General features: G+C 38.6%; 1 protein-coding gene across 4 annotated transcripts in view; it reads left to right on the top strand.

Annotated features, from left to right (window-relative positions):
- Positions 1–15,855, top strand: part of HERC3 (HECT and RLD domain containing E3 ubiquitin protein ligase 3) — an 86,042-nt gene that overhangs the window by 57,166 nt on the left and 13,021 nt on the right. For 2 of the 4 annotated variants that reach the window (XM_059665552.1, XM_059665561.1), the window contains 7 exons: positions 3,026–3,049; positions 3,138–3,227; positions 4,476–4,646; positions 6,251–6,394; positions 7,962–8,128; positions 11,740–11,806; positions 12,249–12,331. In XM_059665552.1, coding sequence (XP_059521535.1) covers positions 3,026–3,049; positions 3,138–3,227; positions 4,476–4,646; positions 6,251–6,394; positions 7,962–8,128; positions 11,740–11,806; positions 12,249–12,331 — 746 coding nt within the window. Of the gene's footprint in view, positions 1–3,025; positions 3,050–3,113; positions 3,228–4,475; positions 4,647–6,250; positions 6,395–7,961; positions 8,129–11,739; positions 11,807–12,248; positions 12,332–15,855 lie in introns of those variants that run through there. The other 2 variants (XR_009448751.1, XM_059665575.1) reach the window with 2 other exon arrangements.

The raw sequence follows: 15,855 nt of genomic DNA, 5'->3' as shown, positions 1-15,855 counted from the left end.
CTCCTTCCAAATCTGGGCTCTGTCAGGGGGTGGGGAGGGGTCAGGCAAGAAGTAAAGGGAGGGAATAAGAGCTTGTGGGGTTTGCAGGGAGAGGGTGGTACAGAGAATCAGAACTGGAGTGGGACTGGAGAGAGACAAGAAATACACAGCAGCTGATTGATGTCTGAAATGATACTGAGTGGGGGCAAAAGTAGGTTTACAGTTTGTATGGAAAATAATACAATAATAAATAATATAATAATTATGAACTGTGTTTCATGTACTCATAACTGTAAACCTATAGTTGTCCCACCTGTATATTGCAGTAGTTTTTAAAAATACTAGATATACTAGGGTGCTTTAATGCCAACAACTGTTTCCACAGTTACTACTGTTGCTTCTCCCATAGTCATTTTTACATTTGAAGTGTTCAAAACTTCATCTTGTTTTATAGACCAACACACATTAAAGGTCATCCTTTTTTCTTGAATAAGCAAGTCATGTTTCTGTTACCAATCGGGGTTACCAGTTAGGACCTCTTGTTTTTGTCTACGCAGAAAAGATTTTAAGGTCAATGAAAGGAAAGCAAAATGGGGTTTATTGAAGATAACATTCCAAACCTGGAGCAGGCCAGGCCTCGAACTCCAGGTTTAAAAGAGGGATTTTCTGAGTGGAGACTTTCATTTGCATTCAGGAATGGTTGACAGAAACTATATTTCTTCTGGGCCTGCCCTTATACATAATTCATACAGAAAAACTAATGGAGGCGTGGGGTCAAAACTGAAATGCAGATTTTATTATAATTAGTCTAGGACCCTAGTAAGGTTACATTGAGGTCATGTTGGTTTCCTCTGAGCTTGCGCCAAGAACTGGCTGGCTCTGAACCTTCCTGCTGGCTGTCTGCTGGGCCGCCCATAGACAGGCAGTATGGTTGGACTCCAGGGCAGGCCCACCCCAGCTGCTCAGGTCTAACTTCCTAACACTTAGAATAAAATAATCTTTTTGAGATAAAGATTCTAAAATTCTGAATATTGGCACCAATTTAAAATCTACTTCCCCGGATACTTATACTTTTCGTAGGTACTTAAAGTAATTTTTTTAGAGTGCAGTTTTATGGTGTGTGTGTGTGTGTTTTATTTTAGTGATTTCAATTCCTAAATTCAAAGTAATGAGATATGTAGGCATGAGAGTGAGTCAGTTGGCCTGGATTATATATGCATGATTTCATACCTGTCTCACTGGTATGAATTGTCTCTTCGATTAGTGTTCCTCAGTTTAGGGAAGTGTTCCAAGATTCACTAAGGGACCTGTTTCTATAGGATAAACAGGATGGATTTTAATTAAAATTGCTTTTAAATTATTTAATTGAACTGTACACAAACACAAAAGGAGGTAGGTATACACTTCTTATTCATATAGCATTTAAATAAAACTGAATCAGATTTACAAATTAAATACAAACTCTAAATGAATGAAACGTTCGTAGTCTTCCTGAAACCATCCCTCAACTCAGTCGTTGGTGCTTGAGTTCTGCGACGTGTCCTATTCATCCTGGAATGACTCATCTCTCTTTCTTCCTTTTAGCTGCTATTAAACCTTCATTCACACAGAGAGCCAGGGCAGCTCTGGCACTTTCCTGGGTGCAAATGAATAACTTACCAAGAAAGACTGCTTTTCTTCTTTTCTTATTATTCTTGGACAATTAAGAATAACATGGCACTAATGCAATCATTAAAATAAATGTAAATTTTATGGTGACACACCAATATAAGGAGGTCATTAAGAATGTGTTTTCGTTGATTTTGTTTAGGATATCTATACTAATAAAAGCCTTGGGGGTGATCTGGCTAGCAGGGGAGGGCAGTTGGGGATGATCAGGCTGGCAAGGGAGTAGTTAGGCGTCGATCAGGCCGGCAGGGGAGCAGTTAGGGGCAATCAGGCAGGCACGCAGGAGAGCGGTTAGGAGACAGCCGTCCAGGATTGTGAGAGGGATGTCCAACTGCCGGTTTAGGCCTGATCCCGGCAGTCAGACATCCTGGGATGAGGCCTGCCGGACATCCAGGGACATCCTGGGATCAGGCCTGCCGGACATTCAGGGACTTCCTGGGATCAGGCCTAAACCAGCAGTCGACATCCCCCAAAGGTTCCAAGATTGGAGAGGGTGCAGGCTGGGCTGAGGGACACCCCCCTCCCGTGCACCGGGCCACTAGTTATTTATAAAAAACTACAAAATTTAAAAAATTCATATAGCATTCTCAGATCTCTGAGGATAAATCCATAGTTTTCTGTTTGAGAAATACTACAGGTCAACATGATCTATATTGTTGATACTTTTGTTTGTTTCTGTTAAGTTTATGAATAATGTTTGTCATACAACCTAACAAAAACTTCCAGAAGAGATGCCTTCCCCCCCATTAATGAACTAGCATATCTTTTAGATATGTTTGTGTGTGTTTTTTTAATTTACTGTTATTCCCCTGCTCAAAAGATTATTAAAATTTTGTTTACCTATTGATGGAGTGTCTTCTGTAGGCCAAGCATTGGTTCAAGTGCCGAGTCAGGGATAGCTTTAAATATTTGGTTACTCTTCAGTGTAACAGCTTGTGTGTGTGTGTGTGTGTGTGTGTGTGTGTGTGTGTGTGTGTGTAAGTGTAAGGAAGAGATGTAACATGCTGACAAATAAATGAAATTTGCATTACCTTTACACAATAAAAGTAACATCTGATATCAATGTTTTATAATTAGATTTATTTTATGAAAGAAAATTCTATTAATGCTGTGAATTATGGAGTTAGTGAAATGACCTAAAACAGCCCTTTAAAAATTTTTAAGATTGTATTTAGTTTTTTTCTCAGTTTGTGTCCATCAAAACATTTGGTCTGTTTCATTAAAATCCAGTCAGCCATTCAAATGGGGTTAGTTCCATGGCCAAATAAATAGTCAGAGAGTTTATATGTTTTGTTATTTGTATTTCACATTTGTAGGGGGTGTAAAAAGTTTAGGTTTGGCATTTCAAGTAAGAGGCTTTTTCTTTTTCTTTACACAGAAGACTAGACCATCTATAATACAGGTAAATGATTCTTTTTAAATTTACTTGTATATTTTTCCATCAGTATTATCTGTGGATACTACAGTTTTGTCAATAATGTTTTATTTAGGATGCTGTAACACTTTGTTCCTACCCTTTCATCTTTGATGCCCAAGCCAAGACCAAAATGTTACAGACAGATGCTGAACTACAGATGCAGGTATCATATTTTAAAAATTATTTACTCTTATTATGTGTTTCTTTTAACCTACACATTCAGTTCTAATTTTAACTTATAGGAGGAAGTATATTTGGATGCATTATATTCTAACTTTTAGAACTATTATAATTTTTTTTTTTTAGCAATTTTATGTTGAATACAACACATATAAGTGAGTACACATTTACATAGATCAGGGGTTTGCAAGTGTTTTCATAAAGGACCATATAGTAAATTAAAATTTTAATCTTTATGGGCCATATTGTCTATCTCAACTATTGAGCTCTGTCATAGAACAAAAAGTAATAGTATGTGAATGAATGAGCATGGTGGTATTCCAGTAGAACTTAATGTACAATGAAATTTGAAATATGTATAATTTTCACATGTGGTGAAGTATTCTTTAGATTTTTTTTCAAAATTTAAAAATGTAGAAACCTATGAGCTCAAGAGCTGTACAAAAACAGGCAGCAGGCTGGATTTGGTCCAGTCGTCCACTGATCTTTGATAGAGATAGAGAGATAACTAACTGGAGCTTGGTAATTATTTATTGAACTAAAACTTAAGTTATAGAGATTAATTTCAAGTACACATATTTATTATAAAATATAATTGGTTTTGACATGCCTACCAAGTTATTATTTGCAAATTAGAAATTCAAATCTACCAGTTTCTACTGTCGGTAGATAGCTAACTTCACTCATCTCTCTCTTCATCTCTCAGTCTTTCTGTCTGTTTCTCTCTAGCCTTTTCCTTCCTTCCTTCCTTCCTTCCTTCCTTCCTTCCTTCCTTCCTTCCTTCCTTCCTTCCTTCCTTCCTTCCTTCCTTCCTTCCACAGTTGAAAGGTTTTCCAGAGAAAATGGACATTTTTCAAAGAATAAAAAACATTTAAAAGTGGTTATTAGGTTTCTTGTCCTACCATTCTGAATGTCATAGTTTTTACCCACTCTCCATCATGTTTCTTTTATTACAATATAATTTCAGTCTTAATTAGGCCTAAATCATTTTCCTGAGACTGGTTATGGATCAGATTGCTTCAGTTAACCTTTTTGGGTTCAGATTAGAAAGATCTGTGTTTTATAAATATAGTAATTTAGAAAATTTAACTGGAAAAGTTAAGAGGAAAATAAAAAAGACCAAATGGAGTTGCAGTCAGCATGCTTCCCACCTACCCCAGATTGAAAGGCAGCTGGCTGCTGTCCCCACTCACAGGTGCACTCTAATTGCGTTCTTGATGTGCCATTCCAGGTGGCAGTCAATGGAGCCAACCTGCAGAATGTCTTCATGCTTCTCACCTTGGAGCCTCTGCTGGCCAGAAGCCCCTTCCTGGTTCTTCACGTTCGCAGGAACAACCTCGTTGGAGATGCCCTGAGAGAGCTGAGCATTCATTCTGATATTGATCTAAAAAAGCCTCTCAAAGTGAGCCCTTCAGTATATTCTTCTAAATACCTTCCTAGTTTTTCTTTAAACAGTGTTGAAGTAGCAAAGATCTTACTATTAAAATTGTGGAGTATAGCCATTCACTATTTCTTTCATTTATTTTACAAGAATTTAATCATCTCCTGTCAAATCACCAAATAGCACATATCAACATAACATCCCAGATAAAAATGCCAGTGGATTACTTGAGAGGTTATAGGGTTTTCTTTGTCTGCTGACTTCAAGGTATCTGCTCCAGCTCAACCAAAAACAAGCAAACAACAACAAAACTAAAGCTTCATCTAGGTATAAAACTATCAAGCCAGCATCTAGGAAGTCTGTGGATGTCAAAGATGTAAGAGAAGGTAAAAAGGAGAATATAGAAAGGTGGTGAAATCATCTGGGAAGCTGTTGGCCTCTTGTTATAGGCACTATTAGTACCCTAATATTACTGAATTAAGAAATTGTCTTTCCTCATAGACTGTGCATGTTTGTGTTAGTACTTACTGTATTCCCAGGGCTTAGCATAGTGCTTGGTACATAGTAGGTGTTAATAAGTATTTAGAGAATTACTTGAACTTTTAAGTAATTTATCTTTCTCTTCAGAAGACTTCCCTATCTCTATTAACAATCCTCTTGTGAACTCGTTTCTGAAACACAATATGTAAGAAACTCATGGCCTTTATGATATTGTCACCCTTTCCAAAATGTCCAATGACTATTATCTGTCCCATCCATTTGCCTGGGAGTTCTTAGAACTTCTGGGTTTGATTTTTGATCTAACAGGAGCTCCTTTTTGCGTACTGTTTTCCATCAGTAGTTCAGATAAGACACTTCTTGCTCTGTAGCATGTCTGAGTTGTCTTCTGCTGCCATCTGTCCCCACCTTTACTCTTGTCCTGTTGTAGGCAGCCTTGAAGACGACCACAGGATAAGCTTTTCCAAAGGCTGTTTTAGTTCTTTGCCTGAGCCCTTACCTGTAAAATGGTGATGATAATAGTAATACCAACGCATAAGGCTGTTCTGAGGATTAGGTCATAGAGTTTAAGGGCTGGCATATAGTAACTCTCAATAACTCTCGCTCATTGGTTTGCTGTAGTTGTTACTGTGATGACCATAATGGGCCTGTTCATGGGTCTTTTTGTAGCCCCTCACAGAACCCAGCTCTGTACTACTTAGAATGCCCTTCTCCTTTCCATATTCATCAGTTTCTTCTTTTGCCCAGGTTAATCATTGTTTTTCTCCATGTGCCAGAACATTTACCTCTCAATGTATTTTACTCTTTGAAAATAAAGTATATTCTCTAATGGATTCTTTTATGTTTGCCTTACTTCCCTAAATAGATGGTGAACTTTCTGTGGACCTATGGTGAACTTCTAACCTTCTTTGTATTCCTTGAAGTACCTAGTAAAAATTCTTTCTGTGTGTCTGCAAGTGCCTTGTGAATAATCAGCGGATACACCTTGCAGTTTTCATTGCATCATTGTATTCTGTGTTATATCTTCCTTCCTTTGTCCTGACTTCGGAAAGAATTTGCTAAAAAAAAAAAAAAGGTAGAATACCAAAGATTCTTTGAAGTGTTAATTCTGCTTTCATTGCTTTAAGGTAATCTTCGATGGTGAGGAAGCAGTGGATGCTGGTGGCGTCACGAAGGAGTTCTTTCTTTTACTCTTAAAAGAACTTTTGAATCCCATCTATGGGATGTTTACCTACTACCAAGATTCCGATCTCTTGTGGTTTTCAGATACAGTAAGTTAGTGATATTACAGTTAAACAGACGGATATAATTAAATGTTTATTTTAGTCGTGGGACCAATTCCAAGACTTCTGATTTTGAAAAGGGAAGCATAACAAAGAAAATAATTGAAAATGTCTAAATAATGTATCTAGTCGTTATTTTTTTACCCATTGGCCCTATTTTCATTTCTAGTTTTTATAGAGAGAGAGGGAGATGGATAAAGAGATAGAATCCTCGATGAGAGAGGAACATCATCAGTCGGTTGCCTTCTGCGCATCCCCCTACTGGGAATTTAGCCTGTAACCTGGGCATGTGCCCTGACCAGGAGTCAAACTGGCTCAATGGCTCAACTGCTGAGCCACACTGGCTGGGCCAAATGTGTCTTATTTTAATAACAGTGAAAGTATGTGTATGAATACTAATACAAGTAGATACACACACACACTTTAATTTGAAAATTCAGTAGGAGAGCTAAGTTTTAAGGAGCATTTTAATTTCAACCAGGCATAATTTAGTTCTTTTTCTACCAGTTTTCTTCCTGGATCTGTACTGTGCTAAAAGGTAGCCATTAGCCACACGTGGCCATTGAAATTGAAATTTTATTTAATTAAAATTAAATAGTACCAGAGATTCATTTTCTCAGTTGTACCAGCCACATTTCCAGTGGCTACCATATTGGACAGCACAGAATAAACAATTTCCATCATTGCAAAAAGTACTATTAGACAGCATTGCTCTAAATCAGTACAGTGGTGTGCCACATAATGACATTTCTGTCAGTGATGGGTCGCATATGTGACAGTGGCCCCATAAGAATATAATGAAGCTAAAAAGTTCCTATTGTCTATGACATCATAGCCATTGTAATGTAGTACAACACATTACTTGTGTTTGGGGCGATGCTGGTATGAGTACACCTGTGCTGCAAGTCCTATAAAGAAATATAGCACATATAATTATGTACAGTGCATATTACTTGATAATGATAATAAAAGACCATGTTATTGGTTTACGTAGTTCCTGCACTGTACATTTTATCATTATTTTTGAATGTACTCTTTCTATTTATAAAAAAATTTTCAGTAAAACAGTATGTTGTGTTACTCAGGCAGCCGATTCATACATCTCATGTACTGTGTTTCTTGATTGCACCCTACTTTCTCTTGTGATTGATTTAATTTCAGGTTGTTTTGTATAGTAACCGGCTGTACAGGCTTGTAGCCTAGATGTGTAGTAGGCTCTACCTTCTAGGTTTGTGTAAGTGCACTCTATGGTGTCTGCACAAGGATAAAATCACCTGAGGCATTTCTCAGAATGAATCTCCATCATTAAGTGGCAAATGACTGTATAAGCTGTTCTCTCTATCTCTAGATGAGCTGCAAATACTTAACTTTGCCTACATTGTATCTGTTGGGGATAATCAAATTTTGTCAGGGGAGTTTTCTCTGCTCTAAAAGGCAATTAAATATTAAGAAAGCCTTTATTCTTTTATACTGAAAATATTTTACAAATGGCAGATTGTTTTGAGGGCTGGAAACACTGAATTTCTTTTTAACACATTTGCATATATTCTGAAAGTGTTTTGTAGAGCACAACTGGTTTCACTTGATTGGCATAACCTGTGGACTAGCAATCTACAACTCCACCGTAGTCGATCTCCACTTCCCGTTGGCACTCTATAAGAAGTTACTGAATGTAAATCCTGGCTTGGAGGACTTGAAGGAGCTTTCACCCACTGAAGGAAGGTACAGAGCTAAAAGACAGATTGGTGTAGGAAACTGCTCTGGCTGCCTCTGGCAGTGTGGATTTAAGTTTGAAAATACCACACGTGGCACAGGTGTGAGTGTATGGAACTATATGGTTGTGTGTGCTTTGTCTTAAGGTTTAGCTATACAGCTACTTGCTTAGAGTCTATTACTCTATGGGCAGAGGAAAGAAAATAAAGTCAGAACTGCCCAGGAATATAAAATAACTCCCCCCCCTCCCCCCTTATTCTGAAAAAGAAATAAGGACTTTGTCATGGTCCAGAAATGTACAGGGAGGAAAGTATTGAAAAGGGAGCCTATACTTAAAAAAAAAACCAAAAACAAAAACAGCGCTGCAGTTCTTCCCCCCACGTGTTTCTCTTTCCCGTGTGTCTCCTTTACTCTCACACTACTGGTCACCGCATGTGTGGGTTTTTCCTCCACACCACCAGGCAGTTCTCCATGACAACAGCTGGGTGTCCTACAGTCTACCTGGAGTTAGTGTCAGACCCCACAGGTTAAGGGCTCAGTCCCACAATACTGCTTGCACCCCACTTCAGATGCCATTTGCAAGGAGGAGGTCCCCAGGTTATCCACAACTTCTGTCTGATTTAGCTACAAACCCTCCTCAGGTTTGCCTAATTTGCTACAGCAGCTCACAGAACTCAGGGAAACACATTTACCAGTTTATTAAAGGATATGGGGAAGTGTACAGATGAATAGCCAGATGAAGAGATGTATAGGATGAGGTCTGGGAGGGTCTTCAGTACAGGAGCTTTTGTCCCTGTGAAGTTGGGGTGCATCACCCTCCTGGTGTGTGGGTTGTGTTCACCAACCCAGAAGCTTTCTGAACCTCCTCCTACTGGGGTTTTATGGAGGCTTCCTCACACAGGCGTGATCAATTATTACCTCTACTTCTAGCCCCTCTTCCCTCTTGCAAATCGGGGTGGAGCTGAAAATTCCAAGCTTCTAATCATGGCTTAGTCTTTCTGGTGACCAGTCCCCATCCAAGAGCCACCGTGGAACAAAAGATGTGTCTAGTGCTCTTACCACTTAGGATTTTATAAGGTTTTTAGGACCTCTGTATCAGGAACCAGGGGAAGAGATATATCTACATGTTACTACTAGAGGCCTGATGCACGAAATTCATGCATGGGTAGGGTCCCTAGGCCTGGCCAGCGATCAGAGCCATCAGGTTCGCCGCCTCCCCCTTCCTCCTTCCCTCACCGCCTGTGTCTGCTGCCACCCACCCCTAGTTCTCCGTCCCAGACTGGGGCCCAGCCAGGATCAGGCAATTGGGATCTGCAGGCGGGAGGGTGGTGGTGGGGGTGGTGGTGGGGGGGAGGGACCCGGGAGGTTGTCTGCTGGCCCCGAGGAGGGAGCTGGCCCTTGGCCCCCCAGGAAAGGAGCCACATCCACCGCCACCCCCCCCCAGTTCACTGTCCCAGCCCGGATCTGCCGGCTGGGGGGAGGGACCGGGAGGTTGACTGGCAGGCCCCATCAGCAATTGGGGCTGCGGGCTGGGGGCAGCTCCTGCATTGAGCATCTACCCCCTGGTCAGTGCGTGTCATAGTGACCAGTCGTTCCGGTCTTAACAGCATTCTGGTCATTACAGCATTCCGGTCACTGGCTTTTTATATGTATGGATTATCTCTTAGAGCCTTTAAAAACGCTTAATTGAGATACAGTTCACATATAATTCACCCACTTAGAAGTATACAATCCATTGACAGTATAATATTCAGTTGTGTAGCTGTCACCACAATTTTAAAATATTTTCATCACCTGAAAAAGAAACTTCTACTTCTTAGTCATCATCATCTCCAGTCTCTTCCTTCAAGGCAGTGCTAATCTTTCTATTTCTATAGGTTTGCCTATTCTGGATGTTTCATATAAATGGATTTATATAATATATGGTCCTTTGTGTCTGGCTTCTTTTATACAGCATGTTTTCAAGGTCTATCCATATTGTAGCACATCAGTGTTTCATTTCTTTTCATTGTCAAATAATATTCCATTGTGCGAATGTACTAATTTTGTTTATCAGTTGATGAGGCATTTGGCTTGTTTCTATTTCTTGGATATTATGATAATGCTGCTTTGGACATTCTTGTGCAAGTTTTTATGTCAACATAAACTCTTATTTCTCAGGTACATACCTAGGAGTTGAATTGTTGAGTCACAGGCAGCTCTGTGTTTAGGTCTTTGAGGAACTGCCAGCAGTTTCCAAAGTAGTGGAGCCATGTTTGTATGGTCTTTTCTTTCGGGCTGTTAAACTCCTTTATTCTGAATTTCTCTATTAATTTTAGGTAGCATAAGGTTAAGTATATAAAATAACACCATAGCCTTAGCTTTCTGTAAACAGTGTAATCCTTCTGGCATTATCAGGAAAGAACACCCCTTCTATAGAGAAAGAGTACGGATTTTAAGGTGGAGATAGAGAAGGGTAATCTCTAAGGTGCCCCTGGAAATGAGACTGTCGCACCACCAATACCGAATCCACAACCAATGGCAGGGGTGGGTCACAGAGAGTGGAAGAGAGACTTTAGGAGGAATATGGAAAAATGACAGAGGAGACCAAGGCAGGGTTAATTTTTAGTAACTGAAAGAGAAGGCTGGAGAGTGATAGAACCACGCGCCATGTACTTTATGAACCTGGCTGGGAATGCTGTATTTCAAATACAGTGGGGCCTTGACTTACGAGTTTAATTCGTTGCGTGACGGAGCTCATAACTTAAATTATTCGTATGTCAAATCACTGTGACGTTCGCTGCTCCAACTAGCGGTGGGGTATCTGAAGCTGGCTTGTTACCCAAATTTTTTTGAGCTTGCAACTCAAAGCAAAAAATCGGCCGAGAGACGGCTCGTATTTCAAAAAAACTCGTTAGTCGGGAGACTCGTAAGTCAAGGCCCCACTGTAGTAATTTTGGCTAGTTAACTGATACAAATTTAAATTCTACAGTAAGAATTTTCTTCCTGGCAACTCTTAATGGAACTGCCAGACTCAGAGTTCACTAAAGAAGAAAGTGTGAATGAGGCTTAGCTACAAGAATATATTCTCTTGAAAACTAGGATATGACCGTTGTTGGAATAAACATATTTTTTAAGCATGTTTGTGTGCTTTTGTGGCAAATAGTAGAGTGTCTTTACCATATAGAGCCCCTTGCATTATCAAGTAAGACATTGAGATTCCTAGTAGATGAGGTGACTTTGTGGCTTTTTAAGAAAATGATAGAAGGATTACTCTACTAAAGAATGTGGATGAAGGCAGTCGGTGGGACCACTGCAGCACCATCTCCCCCAGTCTCTACTCCCAAGCAATACCAGGGTTAAAAGAACCTACACGTGTGTCAGATGTAATTCATTTGAATTTCTTCATTAATCCAATAATATTTGTCAGTAGGAAAAGAGAACAATTAATTTTTTATAGGTCTCTTGCCCTATTTCTTTCAAGATATGGTAACATGATTTTCTGTTGGTCTGGATTTATGTTTGTTCTAGAATCTCCTTTTATAGTTTTTCCTTGCAAACAGTCTGCACATGTGACTGAGATAAAAACACTATTACCCTGTCTGATTTGCCTCTTTTCCTTTCTCCATCGTTCTGATTAGGAGTCTTCAAGAACTTTTAGATTACCCTGGGGAAGATATTGAGGAGACTTTCTGCCTCAACTTTACAGTAAGGATTTCCAGCTTACTTATGAGTGTGTCTCTTTCATCATGCTTACAAGTCATAACATTAGTTTTTCTCCAAATCAAACAACAGTTCAGGGAATTCTCTGTACCAAATTATTTAGTCATAGTATCTTAAATTCAGTAAATGTGTTAAATGAATGAATAATTAAAATCTGTCCTTAAGAAAATGACTGAAGCATTAATCTTCTTTATTTTGAATATATTTCTTTTCTAGAGTTCATATCATTTCTCTTTTATCGCCTTTATTGGCAGCTCCAAGTCTTAAAAGAGATCTTTTAAGGTGCCAATGTTTTCTGACTCAGGTTCTAGACCCAAGAATTTTCTGTGGTAAAAAGTAGTCACTAAGCTACATTTGTTCCTAAAGCTTCTCTGACTTACAAGTGGTAAACAAACTTGAAACATTTCTTTTCCCCCCTTAAATATAGATTTGTCGAGAAAGCTATGGAGTGATTGAACAGAAGAAGCTGATACCTGAGGGAGACAAAGTGACTGTGTGCAAGGAAAACAGGTAAGTCCCGACCTGGGACTTCTGCAGACATGGCTGCTTTTCTGCACTTTTAAGACCAAGATTGAAGTTAAATTTTAATCCCTTTTTCAGAAGAAGGGGAGAGAGCAAAAAATTGCAGATTTTAATGGATTTTTTTAATAATAGAGGAAGCACAGGACCTGAATTCAGGAGATGCCTGTTTCAATTCTAGATTTCCATCTTACTGGTTTTGACCCTGAACAAATCATGTAAACTGTTTGATCCCAGATTCTCATCTGAAAAATGGGGGTTGTAATCACTGCCCCACCTATCTCAAGGGACATTTGTGAGGCTAAAGTGAGGCAATTTATAGGAAAACATTTTGGAATGAATGAGCTCCTGGCATCTGGTACAGGAGCAGAGTGCTGGGCACGCATAAAAATGCTTGAAAATGTGTAATGAATAAATGAGTGTTAAAGAGATGCTTACTATTTCTGTTGTTTTATTGCTGAAGAATTTGTAATATAGATTTTAAATTAATTAATTTCCCCCCTCATAATAATTAATTAAAGTACATGTGATTTTTCTGGATGATTTACCAACTCTGTATTATCTCTTTAGAGGAGAAAATTCTCAATTTTGTTTGTATTAGATTATGAGTGAGGTCACTGCAATCTGCATATTAATTCAGTTTACAAACTCTGCTGTGTGCCAGGCATGTTGCTGGGTATAGGAAATAAATAACTTTTATCTTTGAGAAGTCCAAGATTAGTCAAGAAGGGTCAGTGTTGGTGAACGATTGCAGTAGATTGCTGTGCATGTGATCGAGTAATAGGCCAAGTGCCACAGAAGTAGGGGAGAGGCTACAGCACTTACATTGGACTTTGAAGAATGTAAGTGGGGGGAAATATTTTAGGCACAGGGGATAATGTGAGTCAGGACTCAAGTTTGACATGTGGTAGAGAATGATGAGAACTTACTTAGGGAATGGGATCTTACTGTGTGGATGGAGGGTAGGTGCTGCAATAGCATTAGGGTAGAGATTGTCAAGTTTTTAAATGGGATTTGGACTGGGACATGGTTGATCAGCTTTGGGAAGATAACTGATCAACCATATTGAAATAGACCACATATAGGGAGACCCATGAGGAGGCTGTTGAGGTAGCTCAGGTAAAGGGTAGTGAGGGCCAGAGTGAAGGTAGCGGGAGGACAGAGTCAGCTATGTGCTGGATATGTAATCACCAGGAGCTTGTGTCTGATTTTATATGGATGGCACTAGAGTAGCATATAATGATAACACTGAGGTTTCTAATTTGCACAACTGATAGGAAATAGAATCTGTATAGCAGGGTGGAGGGAAAAAGAGTTTCATTTTGGATATCAACAGGTCTCTGTGATACCAGGTGATTATATTTAGAGCTGAAAGTTTGCATGTATCTTGAGAGAAGTTTTATATGAACATTTTATTTAGTTACTTATGCCAGCCTTAATCACCAGTGAATTTGGGGTTGCTTACAACAAGAACCACAAAGAAACAAGGGATGGAGTAAGTGTAAAACAAGGACAGGGAAAAGGTACTTATTTAGAGGAGCTATCTATATATCAGAATAGAAGGTAGACTCTGAACATGAGGATTTAAGAATCACTAGCACAGTAGCTGGAGTTAAAGCTGTTGGCTTAAAGAAGGGGAGGTGGGGAAAGAGGAGAGAAAGGCAGTCTCTACTTGGGTGGGTTGGGAGCAAGGGAAGCGTCCACAGAGGAAAGGAAGGCTTCATTTAACCTATGGAACAAGGTACAGAGTAGAGAAACTGGATGCTGTTTGTAATCATGTTGGGAAATTAAAACCAGTTCACTCTGGGCTTTATTTGGCTTCTTCCATAATTATGTTGTTGGAAATATGCAAGCAGAGGTCATATGAAATTCACTGACCGAGTGACCTGCCTTGGCTTCCTCCCATAAATCTTCCCTTTTGAAAATAGGAATAGAAAAACCAATAGCCTTTTTTTTAAAGTCTGTTTGTTGATATAAATATTGATACTCCATTTTTTTTTATTTCCACTTTCATGAAATACGTTTTTCTCTTTACTTCCAATCTGAGTGTGACTTGATCTGAAGTGGGTCTCTTATAGGCAGCATATGTCTGGGTCTTGTTTTCTTCTCCATTCAGCAACCTTGTGTTGATTGAAGCATGTATCCATTTATGTAGTTGACAGGAATGTAGTTATTGCCATTTTATTCATATTTTTTATCTTTACCGTTTTCTTCTTTATGAAGAAGTCCCTTTAACATTTCTTGTAAGACTGCTTTAGTGGTGATAAGCTCCGTTAGCTCTTTTTGCCTGTGAAACACTTGATCTCTCCTTCAGTTCTAAGTCCTTGTTCTTCATCACTTTGAATATTTTGTATCAATACCTTCTGGCCTGCAAAGTTTTGTTGTGAAGTTGGCTGACAATCTTATGGCAGCTCCCCTGTAGGTAACTAATTGCTTTTACTAGTTTTAAGACTCTCTGTTTGTCTTTAACCTTTGGCATTTTAATTATGATGTGTCTCAGAACAAAAGACTCACACAGGATGAGAGTGAAGGGATGGAAAAAATTTTTTCCATGCAAATGGAAATGAAAAAAAATCTGGGGTAGCAATACTCATATCAGACAAAATATACTTCAAAATGAAGGCCATAACAAGAGGTAATAAAGGTCACTACATAATACTAAAATGATCAATCCAGTAAGAGAATATAACCTTGGTAAACATACATGAACCCAATATATAAAATATATTTAAAAAAATACATGCACCTAAATATATATATTAAAAAAAAACAACTTTTAGAGGACTTAAGGGGGGAGAGATCAACAGCAATACAGTCATAGTAGGGGACTTTAACACCCCACTGACTTCACTGGATAGATCTTTCAGACATAAAATCAAGAAGGAAATAGTGACTCTAAAGGACTCACTGGGTCAGATGGATTTAATTGACTCTTATAGAACATTTTACCCCAAAGCTGAAAAATACACATTCTTCTCAAGCACACATAGGTCATTCTCAAAGATAGACCACATGTTAGGACACAAAACAAGTAGCTACAAGTTCAAGAAGATTGAAATAATATAAAGTATCTTCTTGGATCACAAGGGCATGAAACTAGAAATCAACTACAGTAAAAACACTCAAAAACATTCAAGCACATGGAGGCTAAATAGCATGTTATTAAACAATGAATGGGTTACCAACGAGATCAAGAAAAAAATTTAAAAACTTCCTGGAAACAAATGAAAATGAATACACAACAACCCAAAATCTATGGGACACAGCGAAAGCAGTTCTGAGAGTGAAGTTCATAGCACTACAGGCCTACTAAAAAAAAACAAACAAAAAAATTATTAATAAACTATCTATCCTTATACTTAGATAATTAGAAAGGGAACGACAAGAAAAGTTCAGAGTAAGTAGAAGGAAGGAAATAATAAAGATTAGAGCAGAAATAAATGACATAGAGACTAAAAAAAATAATATAAAAGATCAATAAAACCAAGAGCTGGTTCTTTGAAAAGATAAATAAG

Source organism: Myotis daubentonii, chromosome 1, assembly GCF_963259705.1.
Source record: "Myotis daubentonii chromosome 1, mMyoDau2.1, whole genome shotgun sequence".
NCBI lineage: Eukaryota > Metazoa > Chordata > Mammalia > Chiroptera > Vespertilionidae > Myotis > Myotis daubentonii.
The sequence above is the reverse complement of the archived record's forward strand: the minus strand, read 5'-3'. Positions and strand labels throughout refer to the sequence as shown.